At 41.1% G+C, this 27,777-nt stretch overlaps 1 protein-coding gene across 2 annotated transcripts in view; it reads right to left on the bottom strand.

Annotated features, from left to right (window-relative positions):
• FZD6 (frizzled class receptor 6) overlaps positions 1–10,481 on the bottom strand; it is a 35,315-nt gene extending 24,834 nt beyond the window's left edge. The window contains exons 1-3 of one of the 2 annotated variants that reach the window (XM_043483805.1): positions 10,279–10,481; positions 9,712–9,781; positions 8,896–9,226 (exon numbers count right to left, since the gene is read on the bottom strand). In XM_043483805.1, the coding sequence (XP_043339740.1) occupies positions 8,896–9,072 (177 nt within the window). In that variant the 5' untranslated portion in view covers positions 9,073–9,226; positions 9,712–9,781; positions 10,279–10,481. The remainder of the gene's footprint in view (positions 1–8,895; positions 9,227–9,711; positions 9,782–10,278) is intronic. The other variant, XM_043483806.1, reaches the window with a different exon arrangement.
• Positions 10,482–27,777: the final 17,296 nt, after the last annotated feature.

The following is a 27,777-nucleotide window of genomic DNA, read 5'->3' on the forward strand; positions in this document are numbered from 1 at the left end:
CGGACCCAAGGATCGAACCCGGGTCTCCTGCATTGTAGGCAGACACTTTAACCTCTGAGCCACCAGGGAAGCTGCAGAAGGCTAACAGAGAGGAATCTAAAGAGAAAAAATATTTTTATTTTAAAAAATATATAAAATATACAGAGCTAAGACTCTGCAGAGTGGTCTTTGGTACTGTCTTATCTATACCTTGCCTCCCTTTGTACTAAAACCGCAGATTATATAAACATTTGTCACTTTTCTGAAGCCCCTGGTACGTGGAAGAAGCCACGTTACTAGTGACCAAGGAAGGCCACGTGACCGTCAAGCATCTGATTCTGAGCTCAGCATTTGTGCTTTCTACTTCTGGTAACGTACACAGTAACTCAAGAAGTGGTAAGAGCTTTATTTCCTACCCTAATATGTCACCAAAAAGAAATCCAATTTCCAGTGATAGTAATGAAAACAGAGAAAGTGAAGAAGTTTAAAAAACGATTGAAACAAAAGTGGTTCACTGTAGCTAGGAAACAGATTCACTAAAGAGCCAAAGGGGTCCTCAACTGTTTATACTTCACAGAATAAATCCTTTCCAAGTGGTTACAAGAGTCTTGAGTAAATTCTTTGAGAATGTTAATTGACTAGGATATAATCAAGTGGTACAAACTTTGCCACTTATTATCATGAATGTGACCAACCTCAGGCAAGTCAACTTCTTTTTAAAAAAATGCAAAGCAGGGCCTGGGATATAAGAAAAAGAATAATAAGCAGAAATTTGCATTATTTCCACAACAGAAAACAGATTACTTTTAAAGTACTTCTTAGCTCAGTGGTAAAGAATCCACAGGAGACATGGTTTTGATCCCTGGGTAGGGAAAATCCCCTGGAGTAGGAAATGGCAACCTCCTCCAGTATTCTTGCCTGGAGAATCCCATGGACAGAGGAGCCTGGCGGGCTACAGTCCATGGGGTTGTAAAGAGTTGGACACGACTGAGCACAGCATAACCACGGCAACAAAGCAGTGAGCACTATAAATTTTAAACTATTTCTCCAAATGAGCTTTCCTTTGGAAATTAGACAAATATACATTAAGTTCTTGGCACTGCAAAAGAATCTATCCACTGAAGGGTCAATTTTTAAATTTAAAATTTGTTACTTAAAGGGATTTAAGTAACAAATTTAAGCAAAATTAAGTAATAAATTAAGTAAAACTTGTTACTTAAGTCCCCCCTACTTAGAGGAACTTCGTTGGTGGTCCAGTAGCTAACACTTGGTGGTCCCAATGCAGGAGGTCCAAGTGTGATCCCTGGTCAGGGAACTAGATCCCACATGCCACAACTAAGATCTGACACAGCCAAACAAATAAATAAAAAGAAATATTAAAAAGAAATAAACTTATAACTTAGAGAGTATGGCCAAGATGGTGGAGCAGGAAGACTGTGAGCTCACCTCCTCCCACAGGCACACCAAAATTACAGCTATGTACACAGTGTCTACTGATGAACATGACCTGAAGACTAGCAGAAAAGATCTTCCACAACTAAAGACATAAAGAAGGAACCACAATGAGACAGGTAGGGGAGGTAGTGATACAGTACAGTCAAGATTGACTCCCCAGGGTAGGCAATCCACAAACGGAAGCATAATCACAACTGCAGAGGTCTTCCCCGAGGAGTGAGGGTCCTAGCCCTACATCAGCTCCCTAAGCTGGGGGTCTCACACTGGGAAGATGAGACCCAGTATGCCTAGCCTTAAAGGCCAGCAGCCCTGCACACAGGAGAGCTGGAGAGATGCAAGAAAGAAACATTCCAAAAAAAAAAAAAGAAAGAAAGAGACATTCCACACTCAAAGGGCACAGACAAAACTTCACACACTCCAAGTGCCAGTGCAGGGGCAGTAATGTGACCAGGTAAGACCACCTTGCTGATCTTAGAGAGCCTCCCAGAGAGGCAGAAGGCAAGGGACTCCTCCTGGGGAAACAGACACTGGCGGCACCCATCTGGGGAAGCTCATTCTACCAGGAGGACAATGGTGCTGGCAAGTGCCATTTTTGAGTCTTCCATCTAGCCTATTAGTGGTGGGGGGTCCACTACCACTGGTGGCCACCAAACAAGTGAGGGATGTGGCAGCCAGTAGGGCCAGGGTACCCACAGTAGTCAGCCCTGTCACATCAGGAGGGCCCACACAGGGGACACCTTTAGAGCATTTGGCCCTGGTGACCAGTGAGGAGTGTTCTGCCAGGCCCCATGGGATGTCTCTTACATAAGACCAGTTCTCCAAGACTGGGAAACATAACTGACCTACTTAATACATAGAAATAAGCACAAGGAATTTGGCAAAATGAAGAGACAGAGGAATATGATCCAAATGAAGAAACAAGACAAAACCTCATAAGAACTAAGTACAGAGGAAATTCTCGACCTACCAGATAAAGAGTTCAAGATAATGACCACAAGATGCGCAAATGAATTCAGAAGAATGGATAAATACAGTGAGAAATTTAACAGAGCTTAAAATTATAAAGAAGAATTAAATAGAACTGAAGAATACAATAACTGAAAGAAAAAATACACTGCAAGGAATAAACAGTAGATCAGATAATACAGAGGACCAGATCAGTGAATTGGAATACAGAGTAGTAAAAATCTCCCAAGCTGAACTGAAAAAAGGAAAGAGAATTTTTAAAAATGAGGCCAGTTTAAGAGACCTCTGGGACAGCATCAAGCATACTAACATTTGCATTATAAGGGTCCCACAAGGAGGAGAGAGACAGAGAAAGGGGCAGAGACTTTACTGGAAGAAAATTTATAACTTGAAAGACTATAATTCACATTCAGGTACACCTTGAACAAACATCAATGAATGGATACATAACACATATACAAACTAGAGTAATAAAAATTTAATATCTACATGCTGCATTCTCAAGGAAAGGTGATAATCACAACACAACAGTCTTCCCATGGTGTAAAAGAACCACATCTCTTTGTGGCAGGCTCTCCTGAAATCAAAACTAATATCCTAGACTGTACAATGTCAAGGAATGGCCCTAGGATCCTTGCGCCTATCAAAGAGACTCCTAGGAGAAATATTGTCCCGTGTTTCCATACAGGTCTAACCTTGATTCTGTAGACTCAGAAGTGGTCATGGTGCTCTCTCTTTTAATGCAGAACAATGTCAGGAAGGAAGGTAAGTTTATATTTTCATTTAAAATGCAACAGTGGCCATTATACACACAACTGATCTGGAATACTTTTCCGTATCTATTTCACTTTAAATGACTCAATACATGACTTTCAGAATAGTTACACTTATTTTCAGAAAGTCTTCCTTAACAAAATACAGAGGTTAGTCATATTAAACATTTCCTTTTGCATGGGATAGAAGTGGAGTCCACTAGACTCATCAAAAAGCAGGTGAATGTGTTTAAAAACCAATGCCCAATAGAAGCTGACTTTTTCTTAAAAGGTTGTTTATACAGTTTTTCTCCATCCCCTTATTTTTAATTGAATAGAGACATTTTAATAGTGCAATTAACAGGTGAAAGGAAAGGGTTTTTTTTGGCTCATTTCCCTCTAGGCCGTTCAAAAGTGGAACAACCACATGCTGTTCCAAACACAATACTTGACTTAGCTTTTGCCTAGGCGTTAATGTAGGCAATTCAAAAAGAAAAATACAATATTCCTGTTTCCATTTTCCCTAGATCAGTCTCAGCTCTTTTTGGATGAAATCAGTCTCTCAGGGGACATCAACCTCACAATTTGAGAAACAATGCTCTAGATATGAAACAAAAAGCAACACAATGGAAAACCAGCAACCATTTGTTTTCACACTTGGAGAGTTACACTGTACAACATCCTTTTCATTATAAAGCCAAGTAACTACTCAGAATTGTAAATTAACTCTTTGTAATACAAATTAATTCAGCCTCAGATAATAAAATAAGGAAAAAAAAATCAAAGTCCTTCATTTCAGGTAATCTCTGAAACAAAACTAAAGGACCAGGATGTCTTGGTCAGATCCTTTGGTTTGTGATAAATTTGACTTTAAAAAATTTATCTGGAAAGTTAATAACATATAACACATATGGTAACACATTAATAAGAATGCACAAAAATGATTATTTATTACATGCTGTATGTATGTAACCCTTAAGAAGATTTTCAAGTACTTTAAACCAGGGTTCAGCAAATTATAACCTGTGGGCCAAAAATGATGCACTGTATTGAAACACATCCACACTCATTTGTTATTTGCTACAACTGAAGAGTTGAATAGCTGTGCCAGAGACCAAATGTTTTGCAAAGCCAAAAGTACTATTTAGCCCTTTACAGAAAAAGTTTGCATTCCCTGTTCTAAACCAGTGGGTCTCAAAATTTAATGCTCCTAAGAAACACCTGAACAGCTTGTTATCAATTTCCTGGGCTCTACTTTCACAGATCATGGTTCAGTAGGTTGGAATGGGGTCCATGAACTTTCACCTTTAACAAGCTCACAAGCTGCTGGTCTATGAACTAAACTTTGACAAACCACTTTTCCCTAAACCATCTCATATAATCACAGATCAGCAATGACCACAAATTCTATAAAACAGGATAGTCATCACATATAATGAAAACTAAGGCATAAAAGAGGAAGGAAACAGATCTCCTGACTTATATGAAATTCACGATAGCTAGGAAGGCACAACTGGTTGCCACAGTCAACAGATAATTCTTCACTCCCTCATCCTAACATTAGTGATAGTGACAGTGTTGGTCGGTCAGTCATGTCTGACTCTTTGCGACCCCATGAACTGCAGCTTGCCAGGCTCCTCTGTCCATGGAATTCTCAAGGCAAGAATACTGTAGTGGGTTGCCATTCCCTTCTCTAGGGGATCTTTCTGACCCAGGGATTGAACCAGGGTCTCCTGCATTGCAGGCAGAGTCTACCATCTGAGCCACCAGGGAAGCCCCTAACATTACACCAGGGAGCATCCTAACATTAATTCACAGTGAACCCTGGAAATTCAACAGGGACAGCAGGAACGCAAAGCAATTGGGTTGGAGGTGTAAAACCCCATCAGTTCTTCAGAGAAGTTATAAAACACTTTTTAAAAATAAAAGCCCCTTTATATTCAGTTATAATTTAATACTTGACTGGACTATAAATACTCAAAGACAACATTTGAAAAGAAATCTGACACATATGGTTTATAATACAAAGGTCCAATCAAAAGATTAATTCTTACACATCATATAAATAAATATAAATTTTAAATTAGTTAAAGGGTTATTTAAAACTCTAATCCTTTAAATTAAAAACAAATACATGTCAAGCTAGTATGTGAATGAACACAGATGATACAACTGATGTTATTTTATTAGAACTAGCTCAGGTAGATCAAAGGTGGATGATATGTAAACCACGAAAGATATTAGTGCCTTTCACTTAGACTCTGCAAAAGATACAGAGGAAGGGAAAGATTTGGAGGGAAAATTCTCTTTGCTGATTTATTAGAATAGGAAACATCTCCTTTTCCTTTAGTCAGCCTTTATTGAACATCTACCAGGCTCAGAGGCATTGTAGTAGGCATCAGAAAAGAATAAACATCCCTCCTCTCAATGAGCTCACAAACTCATGAGAGAGCTATGTAAGTCAGCGTCCTGTGGCATGGTAACCACAGGACACTTGCAGATCAGAGTGTACAGTGAGCTGATTAAATATGCTCGGGAGGAAAGTGAAAGGAAGGCTTCCCTAGACATAGAGTTACTTTAGTTGAGACCTGAAAAGACTGAGCTGATGAAGAAGGGTAGGTATTGAGGCAGTGGATACAATATATGCAAAGGTATGGAAGTGAGAGGGAATAATATGAATCTGAGTTCTACAAACAGGTCAGTTTGGCTGAAGCAGAGTGTATAATGTGGAAAGCAGCGAGATGGGCAGCTGGACAGGAAGGCAGGGTCATATACAAAGAACGCTAGGTGTCATGCTGGTCAGGTCTGTATTTTTCCGGCTTTAGGGAAATAAAGAATTTTAACCCCAGAGAGGACTGCAGATATTTGCATATCAATAAAATCACTTTGGCACCACCAGAGGGGACAGACCGAAGCCAAAAGATTTTATTTTCAATCTAAAAATTCTGACAAGACTTTGGATCCAAGGCATGGATGAGAAAGAGAGAGGTAAAACTGATTAGAGGTTAAAAAAAATCTCCCAGCTTAATTTTTATTGACGTTTATAAAGAAGCAGCAAAGACTGAAATTAACACATGACATTCTAATCTGAGGAAGTATTTTGTTGTTGTTGTTATCTAAGAAAGGCAAGGGTAAAAAAAAAATACATAAAATAGTTAAAAGATGACACTACGGTCCATGGTAACAGAGAAGACTGCATCAGACCATAGTGCTCAAATCACAACTTCTAGCTTCATAGTGCTCAAATCACAAGCAAATCACAACTTCTTGGGGCTTCAGTTTTTCACCTATATAATGACAGGTTCAAAGCTTCCTAACCTGGGCTATAAACAGAAGTATATTTCAATACAATTGGTTTCCTTTGTAATCCTACTCATTTCATTTAAAATTCTGAGAGTGCATCAATGGCACAAAAGAGGATAAGAAACTCTGCAAGATATTTAAGTCATTTGTGTGCATGCTAAGCTGCTTCAGCTGTGTCCAACTCTTTGTGACCCTATGCTGGCTACGTAGCCCGCTAGGCTCCTCCGTCTGTGGGGATTCTCCAGGCAAGAATACTGGAGTGGTTGCCATTCCCTCCTCCAGGGAAGCTAGACCTGAACACTTTGGCTCCAACACTTTGGCCACCTGATGTGAAGAGCCGACTCACTGGAAAAGACCCTGATGCTGGAAATATTGAAGGCGGGAGAAGGGGATGACAGAGGATGAGGTGATTGGATGGCATCACTGACTCAATGGACAAGAGTTTGAGCAAGCTCCAGGAGATAGCAGAGTACAGGGAAGTCTGGTATGCTGCACTCTATGAGGTTGCAGAGTCAGACAAGACTTAGCGACTGAATAAGAACAACAAAGGCTGACTTAAGTTGATATTATTTTGCCTTTCCATTTCCCTTTCTTCTTTTGTAGACTTAGGCTAATGCTGATATTAAATGACTGCTTGATATCTTTCTTTTACATCCTTAAAGCAACTGAAAAGTGACTTATGGAATAAAACTCAATAGTAAGAGGTAGGAGAAAGTTTAGTGCATGAGAAAGATTATATAATGAAGAAATTAGTAGTGTCAGCAATCAAGTAAAGGAGGACATTTCTTGGGTATGTCCAGACACAAAACTACCTGGGAAAGAAACTAGGTAAGTAAAAAAATAACTCTTTCAGGGGTCAGAAACAATTGGCTTTAAAAAGACATGCATAAAACAAAAACTCATTCTTATCATCTTAAAACTTCAGTATCTAATAGCAGGGAGGCATCTCTCTATATATTCATAATGGTACTTCTCTATGATAAAGAACTCTAAAGAATCTGAATTTTAAGGTCAATGTCAGCATTCTAACTTCAAATGTATATAGCTATTACACAAAAAGGAAACCAGATTAAAAAAATTTTTTAAGAAAGCTATAAGAAATGTTATAAAACACAGAGAAAATGCGAATGAATGTTATAATTATTTCTTGAAGTTACTCACACTACATGATTTAATCAGATTAAACGATCAAAATAGTTCTGATTAGCCAATGGAAATCTCACCACATCATCTGTTCAGTGCTCAGAGTGACAACTTTGCACTGGTTTGGAAATCTACTGAAAGATTATGGTAATACATTGATAATTTGCCATATCTTTTAAAAGCACTTTTACTCAGTAATCAAAAGCCCTCCTATTTCAGACAAGAGTCTACAATGAGGTAGCTGGACAACTATTCAATTAAACAATAGGGGGAAGACTGCAAAATCAAGGCTAGTCAGTTTTTAAAGCTGTGTCTATATTAAAATTGCCGGGGTTTCAACTCTTAGAAACAATCTGAGGGAAATAAGCCTTAACCTTTCTCAGCCTTTCTGGAGAAAATCTACAAAAACATTTGTCTTCTTTCCCTCACAAAATTTATCATCCTAACAGATCTGTAGGAGAGGACAGGTTCCTGTGAGGTAACTCTTTCTTCCCACACCTCCCTAGCCATCTGCGTATCTCCAAACCAGAGGCAGGCAACTGAGGCACCTGCGGCAATCTTTACTGTCACTCTGCTCCTCCCCTGACGTGTGGTTTCTTTTAAGGTCGGGAAGATTTCCTGGAGAAGGAAATGGCAACCCATCCAGTACTCTTGCCTAGGAAATTCCATGGATGGAGGAGCCTGGTGGGCTACAGTCCATGGGGTCGCAAAGAGTCGGACACGACTGAGCGACTTCACTTTCTTTCTTTCTTTTTACAAAGACTACTTAGGCACTATACTTTAAAAAGTCACTTCTTAGCAAAACACTATCTACAGCCCCTAAATCCCCAAAATCTTCTAGTCACTGATTTGCTTCAGACAAACAGGCCCACGTGAACATAACAACTACTCATGAAAATATATGTAGTCCAAGCACTTTAGTCCAGGCAATAGAAGATTATATGTTCAATGAATTAATAAAAATTCAGAATTCACATTTTTTTACCATGAGGAACTACCAAATTGACTCAGGAGAGCAAAATATCTGCCAGGTGCACGATATTTCAAAATCATTCATAACTACAATTCATAGAGAATGAACCCTATCTTATGCAAATCCGCTAAACAAAGCCACAAATGTACACAAATATAAGTCAGTAGGGAGATTTAATTTTCAAAGGCATTTATTCAAAGTAGGACTTATTTACAACTTGAAGAAATCCCTGTTATCTTTTTTTTTAAAAAAAGGTTGCATTTATAGCTTATTCCAGAACAGAGCATAAACTATTCTTCCATAAAGATATGAAGAACTACTTACCTCCATTTCCACAGCAGCAATACTCTGGTCATAATGACCCATCAAATTAGGGAAAAACGTCATGTTGTAGGCCATTTTCATACATCTGGGAACAGTAATTGGTTCACAGGTGAAAAGACTGTGCCCTCTTACCAGGGGTAGAAAAATACATGTCCAGAAAAATATAAATGTTTCCATTCTCTTCAAATTCCTAATTTTACCACATGGCTTGGATTAATCACTCTTCATTCTCAGATTTCCATCCAAAGATAAAATGTTCAAATTCCTCATTTGATTATTTTACCATTTTGAAGGAAGCTCTTTTTCCTGAAAATGAGTTCTGGGTCAAGTACTGTAAAAACAATCAAAAGGGTGTATCAGCAACATTTGTTATCGACTCGAACGTCAACGTCAAAGTGCAGAGTTTCATGCTAGGTAATTAACACCGGGAAAACGACGGAAAATTTTGTCCCATCAATTACTGTTCCACCTGCCCTGGCGCAGAATCTATGACTAGCGGAGGAAATCGCATCTCTAGGGACGGGATGACTGGAGGTTCGTGCCGTACGGAACCCAGGGTAAAAGCGGGGCACTGGACGAGTGAGGTGGAGAAAATGGTGGGGCTGGGAACAAGTTAACGAGGATTAACAGAACTGTAAAATCTAAAAGGCCCCGTCGGCTGTCTGATTACGCACAAGGAAACTGAGTTCCAGGGAAATTCCTTAAGATCTCACGAGTTCTTAAATTCTTTAAAGACTCTAAAGGACCAGCTTTTGTGGCACTCTTCTGGAGACGAACTTTTTTGTCTTTAAAAAGGCCAAGCAGAGAGAGACTTACAGGATTCCTACTGCGGAGGAGCGAAACGAGTGTTCAAAAGGCTGGGGGGCGGGGGCGAGGAGCGATCTCACTGAAAAGAAAAATGAGCAAAGCTGTCCCGGGAGGCCGACGGAGTTGCGGTGGGAGGGAAGCTGTGGGCACTGAGCCACAAATCGTCACACCCGTCACCCCATCCCCCCAACACACACACACACACACACGTACGTCCCGGCTTCACTGAGCCACAAATCGTCACACCCGTCACCCCATCCCCCCAACACACACACACACACACACAGCGCCGGGCAGGGCAACGCGCCCCACCCCCGGGCACCTGCCCCAGGCCCAGCGCCGTGCTCCGCGTCCCTGGCCCCTTGGGGACCAGCATCGCAGCGCCCCAGCTTCCTGGGAACCTCGGGCCAGCGCGGATCGTCCGGCCGCAGCCTTTCGCGCACCTGCGGCTCGGAGCGCGCGCCCCCCGCCCACCCCGCACCCCTCGAGGCCCGCCCCGCTCGCCCCGCTCGCCCCGGCGCCCGCCCGCCCGCCCGCCCGCGGCCACTCGCCCAGTTGGAGCCCGAGGAACCTCACCTGGGGCGGCGGTCGAAGGCACCCGTTCCTCCCCGTCCCCGTCCAGCCCACCGTCCCCCCGCGGCCAGCGACGGCTCCAGAGAGCGTTCGGGACTCCGGCAACCACGGGAGCCGGGAGTCGCACGGCCGGGCGAGAGCTGAGCAATCCCGCGAGACAGCGCCGCCAGGTCGGACGGGCAGGTCCCGGCTCGCGGCGGCGGCGGCGGCAGGCCTGGCTCTCCGCCCGGGCCCCACCCGCGCCGCGCCGTCCGGGTCTGGCTCCGGGCTTCGGGCTCGCCCCACCCGGCAGGGACGAACGGTGTCGCGGGGGCGAGGTCCGGCTGCGGGGCCGGGGAGCCCCCTCCACCTCGCCGTCTCTTATGTGCCCTCCGCAGGGGTTCAGCCTAGAAGGGTTTTTTTTGAAGTTCTTATTGATTCCCAGATAAAACTACTTTTAGAAAAACCCAAGTTATTTCGAATTTCAGGAGCCAATTCTTAAACGGGGCCAGTTTGCTCTATAAAGTCAATTGCCCAAGTGACCTTAGACGGAGGGTGGGTAATTTCCTGGGTATGTCCTAAAAACAAAACAAAAACAAACAAAAAAAAACCCTTTTATTAATTCAGGGTGTCTGGTCACTAACTGGAGGCACAGGTGGCAATGAGATTTCAGGCCTGGCAGGTCCGTGGTTTATTGATGCAGAACCGTCTTAGAAAGTTGAACTGCTCTAGAAGTCAACCCAGTTTTTAGTCCCAGCTGTGCCACACATCATCTCACAGTGCTTCCCTGTTCATCCCCCTCTTAACGTTTGAAAATCACCAGATCTTACTGTCACCAAGGTTGGTCTTTTGAAGAATGTCATACCCTTCTTTTAGTCCGGTGGAGTCAAACAGTATGTAGCCTTTTCAGACTGGCCTCTCAGGCTGTTTCATGGAGTCATATTCCTTCATGCCTTCTTGTGTCTTGATAGCTCATTTCTTTTTAGTGATAAATAATATTGTATTGTCTGGATGGACCACAGGTTATTTACACATTCACCTACTGAAAGACATCTTGGTTGACTCCAAGTATGGGCTCTTATAAATAAAACTGTTGTAAACATCTGTGCACAGGCTTTTGTGTGGAAGGAAGCTTTCAATTCCTTTGAGTAAATACCAAGGAACCAGCGTGTGTGGTAAGGGTATATTTAGTTTTATATTTTTTTTAAAAAGTGCCAAACTGTCTTCCAAAGTGGCTGAACTACTTTACATTCACACCAGCAGTGCTTGAGAGTTCCTGCTTTTTCACAACTTGCCAACATTTGCTATTGTTAGTGTTCTGGATTTTGGCTAGTCTAATAGGTATTTAGTGATAGCTCTGTTTTAATTTACATTTTCCTGATGAAATATGATGTGAGCATTTTTTCACGTGCTTTTTTGTCATTTGAATATCTTCTTTGATGAGGCCTTTATTAAGGTGTTTGGCCTATTTTTTAATTGGGTTTTTTATTTTCTTATGGTTGAATTTAGAGAGTCCTGTGTATATTTTGGATATCAGTTCTTTATCAGTTATATCTTTTGCAAATATTTTCTCCATGTCTGTGGTTTAATGTCTAATTCTCTAGACATCATATTTCATAGAGCAGAAGTTAATTGATTTTAATGAAGTACAGTTTATTAATTATTTCTTTCATGGATTGTGCCTTTGGTGTTATATCTAAAAAGTTGTCACCAAACCCAAGGACTTCTAGATTTTCTCATATGCTATCTTCTAGGAGTTTTATAGTTTTGTGTTTAAATTTAGGTCTGTGATTCATTTTGAGTTAATTTTTGTGAAAGCTGTAAGATTTGTGACATTGATTTCTTTTTTCTGCATGTGCATATCTAGTTGTTCCAGCACTGTTTGTTGAAAAGATGGTCTTTTCAACTTTGTCAAGGATAAGTTGATTTTATTTATATGGGTCTGTTTCTGGGTCCTCTGTTCTGTTCCATTGATGTATTTGTCTATTCTTTCACCAATACCACACTACTTTGATTGCTGTAGCTTTGTAGTGAGTTCAAGTTGGTAGTATCAGCTTCCAACTTTGTTCTTCCTCAATATTGTGTTGGCTATTCTGGGTCTTTTTCTTCCCTATATAAACTTTAGAATCATTTTGTCGATATCCACAAAATAACTTGTTGGGATTTTGATTGGGATTTCATTGAATCTCAATAGATTTGGGAACTAAGATCATGGCATCTGGTCCCATTACTTCATGGCAGATAGATAGGGAAACAGTGGAAACAGTGACAGACTTTATTTTTGGGGGCTTCAAAATCACTGCAGATGGTGACTGCAGCCATGAAATTAAGACACTTGCTCCTTGGAAGAAAAGTTATGACCAATCTAGATAACATATTAAAAAGCAGCGACATTACTTTGCCAACAAAAGTCTGTCTAGTCAAGGCTATGGTTTTTCCAGTAGTCACGTATGGATGTGAGAGTTGGACTATAAAGAAAGCTGAGCGTCGAAGAATTGATGCTTTTGAACTGTGGTGTTGGAGAAGACTCTTGAGAGTCCCTTGGACTGCAAGGACATCCAACCAGTTCATCCTAAAGGAAATCAGTCCTGAATATTCATTGGAAGGACTGATATTGAAGTTGAAACTCCAATACTTTGACCACCTGATGTGAAGAGCTGACTCATTGGAAAAGACCCTGATGCTGGGAAAGATTGCAGGCAGGAGGAGAAGGGGGTGACAGAGGATGAGTTGGTTGGATGGCATCACTGACTCAATGGACATGAGTTTGAGTAAACTCCAGGAGTTGGTGATAGACAGGGAGGCCTGACGTGCCGCAGTCCATGGGGTGGCAAAGAGTCGGACATGAGTGAGTGACTGAACTGAAGAGAACTGAGATTTGGGAGGCACTAGTTGGAAAGTGCTAACATCTTGCCAGTATGGAGTCTTCCTATCCCTGAGCATCAAACATCTTTGTTTCTTCTTTGATTTCTTTCATCACAGTGTTGTGGTTTTCCTCATAGCAATCTTGTTTACACTTTGTTAGGTTTATGCTCAAGTATTTCACTTTTTGATATACTTTTGTAAATGGTATTGGAGTTGTTTGTTTGTTTTTAATTGGGATTGTATTTTTTCTTTCAAATTCACTTGTTCATTGCTTGTATATAGGAAGGGAATGGGATCTATGTTAACCTTGTATCCTGCAACCTTACTATAATCACTTACTAGTTACAGGTGTTTTTAGTAGATCTTTTCAGATCTCCTACATGGACAGTCATGTCATGTGTAAACAGAAAGTTTTATTTCTTCCCATCCAATCTGTATACCTTTTACTTTTGTGTGTGTGTGTTGTCATTGCATTAGCTGGGACTTCCACTACAACGCTGATAAAGAATAATGAGAAGGAACATTCTTCCCTGATGGTAGCAGGAAAGCTTCTAGCATTTAAAATGATGTTAGCTATAGGTTCTTTAGTAGAACTTTTATCTTAAATGGGTGGTGGATTTCACCCAGTGCTTTTTCTGGATATATTGATATGATTACATGATTTTTCTTCTTTAGCCTGTTGATGTGATGGATTGCTGCTGCTGCTAAGTCGCTTCAGTTGTGTCCAACTCTGTGCGACCCCATAGGCAGCAGCCCACCAGGCTCCCCTGTCCCTGGGATTCTCCAGGCAAGCACACTGGAGTGGGTTGCCATTTCCTTCTCCAATTCATGAAAGTGAGAAGTGAAAGTGAAGTCGCTCAGTCGTGTCCAACTCTTAGCAACCCCATGGACTGCAACCTACCAGGCTCCTCTGTCCATGGGATTTTCCAGGCAAGAGTACTGGAGTGGGGTGCCATTGCCTTCTCCGTGATGGATTGCATGAATTTTCAAATGTTGAATCAGTCTTGCATACCTAAGATAAATTGCTCTGCTCTGCTGAAATGAACATAGCTACTCTAGCTTTCTTTTTATTTAGTTATTTACTTATTTTTGGCTGTGCTGGGTCTTCGTTGCTGCGAGGGCTTTTCTCTAGTTGCAGTGAGCAGGGGCTACTTTCTAGTTGTGGTGCGTGGGCTTCTCATTGTGGTGGCCTCTTGTTGCAGAGCACGGGTTCTAGAGCAGGTGGGTTCAACAGGCTCATTCGTTGTGGCTCCTGGGTTCTGGAGCACAGGCTCAACTGCTATGGTGCACTGGCTTAGTTGCTCCGTGGCTTGTGGGATCTTCCCAGACCAGGGATCAAACCTATGTCCTGCATTGGTAGGTGGATTCTTTACCGCTGAGACACAGGGGAGCCCTAGCTTTCTTTTGATTAGTATTAGTGTGGCATATCTTTCTCCATTCCTTTACTTTTAACCTATATGTGTCTTTATTTTTCAACTGGATTTCTTGTGGACAACACATTGTTGAGGCTTGTGCTTTGATCCACTCTCATAACTTCTGCCTTTTAATTAGTATATTTCTACCATTGATGTAGATTATTGGATTAATATCTGACATTGGATGCTGTTTTCTATTCATTGACCTTGGTCTTGTTGCTATTTCTGCCTTTCACTTTTTCCCTGCCATTCTGTGGTTTTAATTGAGCATTATAATTCCATTCTCTCTTTTCTTAGTATATAAATTATACTTCTTTTCCTACTATTTTTTTAATGGTTGCTGCTGGGAGCCATTATGGGAGGTCCCGCCCATGACGAGGTCATGAAGAAAATACCGGGAAGGCAAGGCCGTCCGGGACCCCATCCATGACAAGGTCACGAGGAAGAAACCTGACAGGCAAGGCCATCTAGGATAGGGGACCCTCCAGGTTGGCCTCGGCCTCTACCCCACCCTGTATCCTCCCCCCATTTTTTGCTGTTGTTCTTGTTTGCCCTGCTGCGGATTCTTGTGTTGCCTGCCGAGAGCTCTCCTGCTCCTCTTTCACTGAATGAGGACCAACTTAAAACCCTAATTAATAAATCCCATGGACGGTGGTACCCTATGAAGGGGCCAGGGATGAAGGAAATGCTTCAATTCAAACCCTTTTGCTGGAATTCTGGCTTGTTTGATAAATATGTGCTCTCGGGCTGGTGCACTGGGAAGACCCAGAGGAATCGGGTGGAGAGGGAGGTGGCAGCGGGGATCGGGAAGGGGAATACATGTAACTCCATGGCTGATTCATGTCAATGTATGACAAAACCCACTGCAATGTTGTGAAGTAATTTGCCTCCAAATAATAAAAATAAATGAAAAAAAATGTGCTCTCATTGCACAAAATGCTCATGATTGTTCTAAACATCCTAAGCACAGTATGCTAACAAAAGAAACTATTAAGCATAGGTCCCTCCACGGGGTGAGAAAAGTTCCACAAATATAATAGCCACAAATGTGCCTAATAGAAAATACTTTAGATAGAGATTAGCTGGCGACTTCTTGCAGGTAGTTAACTTTTAGACTAAGAGCCTGTTTTGTGCTATATCTGCTGTTTTTGCAGTCCTTCGTATTTCTGTTCTGTAAAAATGTAATCCTATCTAGTTCCCATAGAGATGATGCCTATTAGAAAGAAAATAGATTAATTATAAGAAATACAGTGTCGGCTACTGAAGTTGCTTAAGTCACACCAGGTGCAAGCCATAAAATGTTAGCAGGCCTGAAGGCCAAATGATAAGAAAGACTCTTGTAAACGAAAAGTATGTGGGTGACATCCTGTTTCTGTTGAAGGTCAAGTTGCTGTAATGTTTTGAGATGCCCTGTGTGTAAGCAATCTGCACTTCCCCCAAAAAGATGTTGTTAAGGGTATAAAGGAGCCATGCAAAAATAAACTTCAGACTCAGCCCTGAGCTTTGTCTCACTCTCTCTCTCACTTGCCGACGCCGTTCATCCTGAGGGTTCCCCTGGATCCTGCTGGGGCTGGACCCCGGCAGGTTGCCCTGGAGTTTCCAACATATATTTATAACTCATTCAAGTCCACTTTCAAATAACAATATGCCATTTCAGGAGTTGTGTAAGTACCTTATAATAACAAAGTATTCCTTTTTTTTTATAACAAAGTATTCTTAATTCCTCTCTCCCACCCTTTATATCATTGCTGTCATTCATTTCACTTATACATAAGCTATAATCATTGAATGTGTAGTTGCTATTAGTATTTTGAGCAAGCTATTCTCTCTTAGACCAAAAAAGAATAAGAAAAATAAAGGTTTTAGTTTGCCTTCACTTACTCTTTCTCTAATGCTTTTCCTTCCTTTGTTAGATCTGGTTTCTGACCGATATAATTTTCCTTTTTTCTGAAGAACTTATTTTAACATTTATTGCAAGGCAACAAATTCCCTCAATGTTTGGATGGAAAAATCTTTATTTTTCCTTAGCTTTAGAAGGATGATTTTGCAGGATACAGAATTCTAGGTTGGTGGGGTTTTTTTCCTCTCAACACTAAATATTTCATTCCAGTCTCTTCTTGCTTGCATGAATTCTGAGAAGTAAAATTTAATTCTTATTTTTGCTTCTCCATAAGTATGATTTCCCCCCCACTCTGGCTTCAAGATTTTTTTTTTTTTTTAATTTTCTGCAATGTGCATTTGCCATGCCTAGGTATAATGTTTTGTTTTCTATATTTATCCTGCTTGGTGTTCCCTGAGCTTCCTGTCTCTGTGGTTGGGTGTCTGACATTAATATGTGGGTAGTTTCTTAGTCATTATTTCTTCAAATATTTCTTCCGTTCCTTTTTCTCTTTCTTCTCCTCTGGTATTTTGAAAACATGTATGTTATACTTTTGTAGCTGTTCCAGAGTCCCTGGACATTCTATTAAATTTTTTTCTTAATCTTTTGTCTCTTTGCTTTTCAGTTTTGGAAGTTTGTATTGATATATCCTCAAGCTCAGAGCTTCTTTCCTCAACTGTGTCCAGTCTACTAAGGAGCCCATTTCTATTACACTGTGTTTTTTTGTTTTTTTTTTTAATCTCTAGCATGTTTTTTGTGATTCTTTCTTAGGGTTTCCATTTATCTGCTTACGTGATCCATCTGTTCTTGCATGTTGTCTATTTTTTTCATTTAAAGCCCTCAGCATATTAATCATAGTTATTTTAAATTTCTAGTCTGATAATTCCAACATTCCTGCCATATCTGAGTCTGATTTGATGCTTGCTCTGTTTCTTCATATTGTGGGTTGTGTTTTTTTTTTTCTTTATGGTATACCAAATAACTTTTTGTTAAAAGCCAGACATGATGTACTGGGTGAAAGAAACTTGGGTAAGCAAAGCTTTAGTGCTGTGATGTTAAGGTGATGGTGGGGGAAGCATCCTATAGATCTATGATTAGGTCTCAGTCTTTAGTGTGCCTGTGATCTTAATCTATGAACTTCTTAGTTCATACACGCGTTAGGTGGGATAGTATGGCTAGAGTGGGCTGCCATGGAGTGTTTCTTTCTTCCCAGGTCAATTAAAAACTTCACAGAGATCCAGTGTTTTCAGGATACCACACTTCTGGGAGTTTTATCTTCTGAAGCTCTACCAGATTCTCACAGTGAATATTAGAAAAAAAAAAAAAAACCCTCACATTTCTGGCAGGGTGGAAAGAAAAGGTAAAATTTTGAAACATGCTAGAGAATTCTGTTCTTAACAGTTAAAAACTTCAGTTAGGCTCTGATAAAGCCATGCAATTAAAGATGCTTGCTCCGTGGAAGAAAAGCTAGACAGCATATTAAAAACTAGAGACATGACTTTACCAACAAACGTCCATCTAGTCAAAGCTATGGTTTTTCCAGTAGTCATGTATGGGAGAGTTGGACTATAAAGAAAGCTGAGCACCAAAGAATTGATGCTTTTGAACTGTGGTGCTGGAGAAGACTCTTGAGAGTTCTTTGGACTGCAAGGAGATCCAACCAGCCCATCCTAAAGGAAATCAGTCCTGAATATTCATTGGAAGGACTGATGCTGAAACTGAAACTCCAATACTTTGGCCACCTAATGCAAAGAACCGACTCATTGGAAAAGACCCTGATGCTGGGAAAGATGGAAGGCGGGAGGAGAAGGGGATGACAGAGGATGAGATGGTTGGGTGGCATCACTGACACAATGGACATGAGTTTGAGTAAGCTCTGGATGTTGGTAATGAACAGGGAAGCCTGGCATGCTGCAGTCCATGGGGCTGCAAAGAGTTGGACACGACTTTGCGACGGAACTGAACTGAAAACCCCAAAGGTTAGTTTCTGGTAAAATAATTTCTCTAGAGGGTAGGACTTGTTAAAAACAGAATTCTCTAGCATGTTTCAAAATTTTACCTTTTCTTTCCACCCTGCCAGAAACGTGAGGGTTTTTTTTTCTCTAATATTCACTGTGAGAATCTGGTAGAGCTTCAGAAGATAAAACCCCCAGAAGTGTGGGTATCCTGCAAATACTGGGTCTCCGTGAAGTTTTTTTTTTTTTTTTTTTCCGTGAAGTTTTTAACTCTCAGAATCATTGACACTGAGTCTCCAGGGATTCATCTATGACAGTTCAGGTTTTTCATACCCCTTACTGGTTCCCCTGGAGGTTTCTGCCCATGGGTTTCTGCTCCAGTAAGTTGTGATTCTCTGTTTCTACCCATTTGTCTCTCCAGTTTTAGGAGCAGCAGTTTGTTTTGTGATCTCAATTCCCTGACAGATCTATGAAGAGTTGTTGATTTTCAGTTTGTTCAGCTTTTTACTTGTTAGGATGATATGATGGCTTCTATACTCTTTACATGCCAGAACAGAAACCCCAATTCTTCATTTTCTAAAATAAATATTTTTTTAAGAATCTTGTTGGCAATTTCAACTGCTGCTGAGCAGAAAAAAGTTTCTCCAAAAGGTGAAATTAAATTTAAAAATTCCAAAGCTACAATATTATGTTGTTTGGCATTATTAATTTAACACTGGTTATATGAAAAGTATGGTTATAACAAGTTCCTTAAGTTATTTTGCTGAAATGAAGGGGAGAAAATAAATTTCATAGAGTAAGTTGTATGAGTTTTTATTTTATTAATATTACTTATCCAAACATCTATGGCCCATCATCAGGCTATGCAAGCACTCACAATAATAATTAAATCTTTTCATCACTGCCCGTACTCATTAAAATGCCCATGAGTCTGCCCATGTTCATTAAAATTAGCTTTATACATAATAAAAAATTGTATCTTAGGATAAATGTAGAAAGACTTAACATATTTTATTTAACAGTTTGTTAGCTTGATTTATAACTTTCAACTATGTAAACATAGAGGTGCAACCACTACAGAAAACAGTATGCATACTCCCAAAAAACTAGTTACCATATGATCCAGCAATCCCACTCCTGGGTGTGTAGTTAGACAAAACTATAATTTGAAAAGATACATGCACTTCAGTGTTCATAGCATCACTGCTTACAGTTGCCAAGACATGGAAACAATCTAAATGTCCATCAACAGATGAATGGATAAAGAAGACAGAGAACATATATACACAATGGAATACTACTCAGCCATAAAAAGAATGAAATAATGCCATTTGCAGCAACATGGATGAACCTAGAGATTGTTATACTAAGTAAGTCAGTAAGAGGACAAATACTGTATGATGTCACATATATGTGGAATCTGAAATATGCTACAAATGCACTTATTAATGAAACAGAAACATACTCACAGACATAGAAAGCAAACTTACATGGCTACCAGCAGGGAAAAGGGGTTGGGGAGCGACAAACTAGGAGTTTGAGATTGGTAGATACAAATTACTGTATATTAAAGATAAGCATCAAAGTCTGTATAGCACAGGGAACTATATTAGCAACCTGTAATAAACCATAGTGGAAAAGAAGATGAAAAAGAGTATGTATATATATCAGTATAACTGAGTCACTTTGCTGGGCACCAGAAACTAACAAGATTGTATACCAACTGTATTTCAATAAAAAAAATAAACAGAGTACAGTGCCCTCCTTTGTACTCTTGCCTAGGGCCTGCAGACATGTGGATAGGTCTGCTTGTGACTGCTCCCCAGGTGTTAGGGCCTGGGGAGCAAAATGCATTAGGGGGATTCCTGCTAGAGGAGTCTGGGCTGAGCAGAGGCGTAGAAGAGAACAGAGAGAAAGAGAGGAACTTGGGCTGCACCAGACCTTCCCTCCTGAAGTTTCTGCCTAAACTCTTCTTGGTCTAATCTTTGGAAGAGCTCCACATGGCTCCAGTCCCTACAGGTGACACGTGTGAATTTGATAGCTTATTGACTTAATTTAGGGGAGTCTACAAGCACAACATCTTGGAGGAGGGCATGGCAATCCACTCCAGTATCTTGCCTGGAGAATCCCCATGGACAGAGGAGCCTGGTGGGCTACGGTCCATGGGGTCGAAAAGAGTTGGACACGACTGAACGACTAAGCACAGCACATGATCACAACATTGAGCATAACCTTTACTTAAAAACTTTCACTTGAAGTATGTTGCCTGTCGAGCCGCCGCGCTTTAAAAGCTAATTACTGCAGAGTTTGTAGCAAAACAATTAACCTTTTGCTGTGGTTGTATCCATTATGGTTGGCCAGAAATAATACACCTTCTAATTACTACCTCCCATATTACTGGAAAATAAAAATTTCGGTAGTAACATGATACTGCAGGAGAGAGCCACATATTTTCCTGACAGTTTGATGTATAAGAGTGCCTCATTGGAGCTCTGGAATTGTCATTTGCAAAGAAAGAGTTTCATAATGCTAAAGAAAAATAGCTTCAGCTCTGCTACTGCTTTAAGTTACATTTAGTGTCTATGAGTTTACCCTACTTGCTTTTGTTTTTAGTGGCTTCACTACCTACCATCTGGTCATCTTTAAAATTTAGTATTCTATCACTTTTTATAGCAAAGCAGCTATATTAAGTCAAATATTAGAAATTATATTTTCCCTAAAGCTTTTTGCACCTAGGAAAGGGCTTCTGCCTCAAACTTAATGATTTAGATAATAACTAATGCCATTTGATATGCAAAGCCAACTTTATTCCTAATTGTGCTCCATGGGCTGCTCATGACTACATGTCATTTTCTAAAATTGCCTCAAACCAAGTGGGATAAGTATGTGTTATAGGGTGATAAGTGAAGGAAAATACAGAATTAAATTTTAGAGAAAATGGAATGAAAGAAATATGACTGCTTTTGCTGTTCAATACAAAAGATTTTATGGAGGAAGCGGGCTTTTGGAAACAACTTGCATATAAATTATTGAGAGATTTGTTGTTCCAGACATGGTATGTGGATTGGGAGACAGGATAATTTCCAACAATAGACCTTGTGTGTTTTCACTGGAAGGCAGAGGCAAATTTACTGTGAAGCTAATGAAGTTTAAGTCTTAGAGTTCCATTTAATTTTTTATTTGAAATCCAACTTTCTCTTAAAAAGAGTCCCTAAAATTTGTAAGCTTCACGAAACTCAGAATCAGAGTTCACTCCTCTTGAAAGGAGAAAAAGAATAGTGTGGAGGCCAGGGGAATGGAGCAATTCAGTTGGATTTTGAGGTTTCAGTCATGTTCAACTCTTTGTGATCCCATGGACTGTAGCCCACCAGGCTCCTCTGTTCATGGGACTCTCCGGGCAAGAATACTGGAGTGGATTGCCATGCCCTTACTCAGGGGATCTTTCTGACCCAGGGATCGAACCTAGCATCTCTTAATGTCTCCTAGCATTGGCAGGCAGGTTCTTTACCACTAGCGTCACCTGGGAAGCCTGATTTTCAGGCAGTTAATAACAGTTAAGAGATGGAACTTATTTCCTCTACGTGAGGGAAAATGATGGGAGGTGAGGTTGTACCGACCTATGTTTTTATTAGTAGTAAACCTGGGCTTCCCTGGTGGCTCAGTGGTAAAGAATCTGCCTGCAATGCAGGAGGCCATGAGACTCAGGTTCGATCCCTGGGTCAGGATGATCCCCTGGAGTAGGAAACAGCAATCCCCAGTATACGTGCCTGGAAAATTCCATGGACAGAGGAGGCTACAGGACTGTGGCAGGCTACAGTGCACAACTCAGGGACTAAACCATCACCACTTGTAGAACTAGTTAAGTTTCATTCGTATAACTTTGGCAATTGCAACTCAAAACGTTAATTATTTTATTTGAGAAGAAATGGAGCACTGAGCCGTACATGTCCATGCTTATTGCAGAAATCTTCGAACCAGGGAAAGCCCTGGCCATCTTTGGCCCTCCACCCCTTCTTCCAATCTAGAGGTCCTTGCTGCCAAAGGCAGAGCTCATGGGAAAAGGAAACTCTTCTCCCGCATTGCTTGGCCTGGCCCTTCACCTTCTCCATTAATGATGAGAATTTCTTCCCATGGTGGTGGAGTAGGGGGGGTGGTCTTTGTTACCCTCTTCCATTGGCTGGATTTTCTTTCCCACATTGCCTTATCTAAGAGTAGAATCCACTCTCAAGGTGGATTCAGCCTTCAAAAAAACCTACTAATGAACAACCAAAACCATAATAAAAACTTGACTTGACTTCAGTCTCTTTTTAAATATAATTTCAGATGATCACTTTCACTTTTAATTTAAACACATACTTTTTACTTAAATAACTATGTTTTTGCTCAAATTGAATGGATTATTTTAAAAGGAGAAGGCTTTAAACTGGAATTTTGTGAATAAAATATTTCCATTTTAGTAAAAATTCTGGATAAAATATTATATTTTAATTGGTAAATAAATCCATTGTTGCAAAAATGATAATAAGAGAATCACATGGGCAGTTCAACAACCAGAGACATCAGAGATTATAAAAGCAATTCTCTGGGCTTACTGTAATTATAAGATAAATACAGAACATGTTCCTACATAAAATTATTTAAACACAAAAACATGTTGACAGGTCTAGGCTTGAATTGGGTGAGATCAAGACATGGTGGAAGGGGGCTTCCCTGGTAGCTCAGCGGTAAAGAATCTGCCTGCTAATGCAGGAGATACAGGTTAAATCCCTGGTCCAGGAAGATCCCACATGCCATGGGGCAACCAAACCTGTGTGTCACAGCTATTGAGCCTGTGTTCTAAAACCCGAACTGCAAGTACTGAGCCCGAGCACCCCAGAGCCTGTGCTGCACAAGGCAGCTGCCGCAATGAGACGCCCACATACTGCAACTAGAGAGAAGCCCTCAATTGCTGCAACTAGAAAAAAGCCCGCAAGCAGCAAAGACCTAGCACAAAAATAAATAAGAGATAAAGTTATTTTTTAAAGAAAGACATAGCGGAAGGAATAGAGATTCAGAAGAGAGGGGAAAAGATATATTTCTAGGAGATATAGGAAATTGTTGATGTTGGGTCCCTTGTGGCTAGCTAACAGTCGAATCTAACGCAGAGACTGGTGTGCAAAGGGGACTTCTATAGAGCATATATTACTTTTATAAAATCATTTTGAAGGAAACTAGGAAAATCTTACCATGTAGTGTATATACAATAGAAAAATAAAAACAAAAACAAAAAACACAATACAAAAATAATTAGAATCCACTATACTTCAGTTAAAATGGCCCAAATCCAGAACCCTGATGATACCAAATGCTTCCAAAGCTGTGGAGCAACAGGAACTCTCTTCAGTTGCCGGTGGCTATGAGAAATGGTACGGCTACCTTGGAAGACGGTGTGGCAGTTTCTTACAAAACTACAGAAACTCTTAAGTGAAACAGGATAGGGCCTGTACCTGGGACCCTTTACTGGATGGAGACAAAGGTCTTCTTGTTTTGGGGGGTGGGGGTGGTCAAGAATACCACTCCCTTCTCCAGGGATCGAACCTAGGTCTCCCACACTGTAGGTAGAACGCTCTACCGCCTGAGCTACCAGGGAAGCCTAAAGGTCTTCTTGAGCAAAAGAATACAAAGACCCTACAAGGGACTAAAAATACCTCATGAATTTGTAGTTGGGGCAAATCATGAGCAAGATACAAAGTGGCCAAACCCAACTGCCACTTCTGAGAGGACTGTGCATGATTGATCTCTGCACCCAGCACCAGCAAGGGGGTGGGCAGACCACCCAAAGCCACTCCTCCCGGCTGACCCACCAATCTGTCCCCTACCCTCATCCCTTAAGGGACCAGCTTGCCCCACTCAGGGAGCAAGCAAGGGCAGCTGTTACTTATTTTCGTCCTCTCTGGCTGCAGTGTGAGTCAAGCCTTCCCTTAATTCCTTGTCTGACCTCTTACCAATTTCTACAACTAAAGAATCCAGGGACCCTGATCGGTAACTTTACCATACTATCATATGGTCCAGCAATCATACCCCCTAGTATTTACCCAGATAAATTGAAGAATTATTTCCACGCAAAAATGTGCAGTCAGATGTTTATAGCAGTTTTATTTGCAACAGCCAAAGCTAGGAATCAACCAAAACGTCCTTCAGTGTGTTATGGGCTTAATGTTTGTGTTGCCCCCCTCTCCTCTGCAAAAGAATTGGACACGACTCAGTGACTAAATAACAACAACAACATTCCAAATTCATATGTTAAAGCCCTACCCTCTAAAGTGATGTTACAGGAGATGGGGTCTTTGAGGGGTATTAGATTTAGATGAGGCATGAGGGTAGAGCCCCCATGATGGGATTAGCTTCTTGTGAGAGAAGGAGAGAATAAGAGCTTTCTTTTTTCTACCATGTAAGGTGACTTCCCAGGTGATGCTAGTGGTAAAAGAACCTGCTTGCCAAGGCAGGAAACATAAGACACCCGGGTTCAATCCCTGTGTTGGGAAGATCCCCTGAAGGAGGGCATGGCAACCCACTGCAGTATTCTTGCCTGGAGAATCCCATGGACAGAGGAGCCTGGTGGTCTACAGACCATGGGGTTGCAAAGAGTCATACATGACAGAAGTGACTTAGCACACACACACAAGGAGACAGCCAGAAGGAGGCCATCGGCAAGCCAGGAAGAGAACTGAATAGGTGCCTTTTATCTTGCACTTCTCAGCCTCGAGAACTGTGAGAAAGAAATGTCTATTGTTTAAGCCACCAAGTTCATGCTGTTTTGTTACAGCAGCCCAAGGTGACAGAGACAGCAGGTAGATGGATAAATTATGGTACATCCAGATGATGGAATAGTATTCAACACTAAAAAGAGACAAGCTATCAATCCATGAGGAAACATGGAGGAAACTTAAATACATGTTACTGATAGAAGCCAATCTGAAAAAGCTATAGACTATAATATGATTTGGGGCTCCCCAGGGGGCTTTAGTGGTAAAGAATCCTCCTGCCAATGAAGGAGACATAAGAGATGCATGTTCGATCCCAGGGTTGGCAAGATCCTCTGAAGAAGGAAATGGCAACCCATTCTGTATTCTTGCCTGGAGGATCCCATGGACAGAGGAGCCTGGTGGGCTATGGCCCATAGGGTTGCAAAGAGCTGGATGTGACTAAAGCAACTTACCATACATGGCATGATTGCAACGATACAACATTCTGAAAAAGGCAGAACTATGGAGACAGTAAAAGATTGGCAGTTGCCAGGGGTTAGTGGAGAAGGAGGAATGAATGGGGGGGCACAGAGGATTTTTAGGGCCATGAAACTATTCTGTTGTTGTTGTTCAGCCACCAAGTTGTGTCCGACTCTTTGTGACCCCATGGACTACAGCACCCCAGGCCTCTCTGTCCCTCACCACCTCCCGAAGTTTGCCCAAGTTCATGTCCGTTATATCTGTGATGCCGTCCAGCCATCTCATCTTCTGATGCCCTCTTCTCCTTCTGCCCTCAATCTTTCCCAGCATCAGGGACTTTTCCAATGAGTCAGCTGTTTGCCTCAGATGACCACAATACTAGAGTTTCAACTTCAGCATCAGTCCTTCCAACGAATATTCAGGGTTGATTTCCCTTAAGATTGACTGATTTGATCTCCTTGCTGTCCAAGGGACTCTCAGGAGTCTTCTCCAGCCCCATAGTTTGAAGGCATCATTTCTTTGGTGCTCCGCCTTCTTCACGGTCCAGCTCTCACAAACTATTCTATATGCTACTGTATCAGTGGATAAGCATCAACAGACATCTGTCAAAACTTTTAAAATGTAAAATACCAAGAGTGATCCCTAATGTAAAGTGTGTCTCTGAGTGATAATGATGTCAATGTAGGTTCATCAATTGCAACCAGTTGTACCACTCTGCTGGGGGATGCTGATACTGGGGGAAGCTTATGTGTGTGTGAGAGCAGGGAGTTTATAGGTACTCTTTGTACTTGCCCCTCTATTTTGCTGTAAATCTAAAGACAGCCTGAAGTATAAAGCCTATTAAAAATAAAAAAGGGAAAGAAAAAAAAAGGGTTCTAGGAAAACTTCCCAGAAGACTGTAGTCTTGCTTTTGAGAGCCCACTGGTTAGTCTAAAGGGGTAGGTGAAGTTAGGAATTCCCATTGAGACCTTAAGAAGCCACAAGCAAGAAGGAGTTGAGAATACAGAATAATATAATTAGACAAAGGGGTAAAATAAAAGGACAGCCTGCATACAGACACACAGGCATTCACACTACTCTGCCAGGGTCAAGTTCCTAGCAGTGGGATGGGGGTGGGAGGTGATAGAGGATACTCACTCTCCTGCAAGAGATATCTAAACACACACACACAATAGGAGGCAAATGAGTGATACCTCCGGCTCTAATGGAGAAACTAGATAAGGCAGAAGAAATTTCTAGAAAAGCATGTATGTCTTACACGTTTCATCCAGTTTGGCAGTCCCATTTCTCTCAGAGAGCTACACACTACCAGACTGTAAAAAAAATGTTGGAATGGATACTTTCCTTGGCTTTTTTCCTGTTGGACTGGTTTACTATGTTTGAAGTGTTGGCAGTCCATTTTACTCAACAAGAAAAGAGGTGATTTGAGACATTTTGTAATTATCATGAACTGCAGGGAAACTGTATCTTGGAGGGAAAACCCTGACGTATCTTGGACATCAAGCATGACCATTAGATCTGCTTTTATCATTTTATTTAGTATTTGATTCCCAGGTTAAACCTGTTTGCATAAACCATCTCATGTATTTTTCTAAACCTAATTTGTGCACATTTTCATTTCTTGGTAGAATGGAAACTCTCATAGTGGAAAATTGACTCTCTTTTGGAAAAGGAGGTTTCTTTTTTTTCCCCTCTAATTGCTCCCGTGCTTTGAATAATGAGTCTTCTTAAATATTTCTCCTGATCATGGTTCTAAACTTTAAGTCTAACAGTGAAATTTCTTGGAAATGGGGGAAAAAGAAAACTGTGATGGAAGAAGCATGGAAACTGAATGAGGTATTTGGTGACATCCCAGGCTCTGTAAAGGGAGCCTGGTGAAAGGCACTGGGGGAATATTTGCAACTACCAGGTTTTGTGAAGATATTTTTAGTTCCTGCAGACAATCATCTACTTTACATTGGATAGCAAGATGCATGGCTAAGAGCTAGGTCTGTAGCTTTGTGCTTCTTGAGTTCAAAACCTAGGCTGGACATTTACTCACTCTGTACCTTAGGTAGCTGTCAGTTCTCTGGCATAGTTTTCTACATCTGTCAAATCAGTTCAGTAATAAAACATTTCTGCTTTTCTGTCCATTCCTGCCTTCCCCCACCGGCTCAGGCTACACCAGGCTCACCCTGAGCTTGGGCTCCTGCTAAGCTAGCGCC

Source organism: Cervus canadensis, chromosome 12 (assembly GCF_019320065.1).
Source record: "Cervus canadensis isolate Bull #8, Minnesota chromosome 12, ASM1932006v1, whole genome shotgun sequence".
Lineage (NCBI taxonomy): Eukaryota > Metazoa > Chordata > Mammalia > Artiodactyla > Cervidae > Cervus > Cervus canadensis.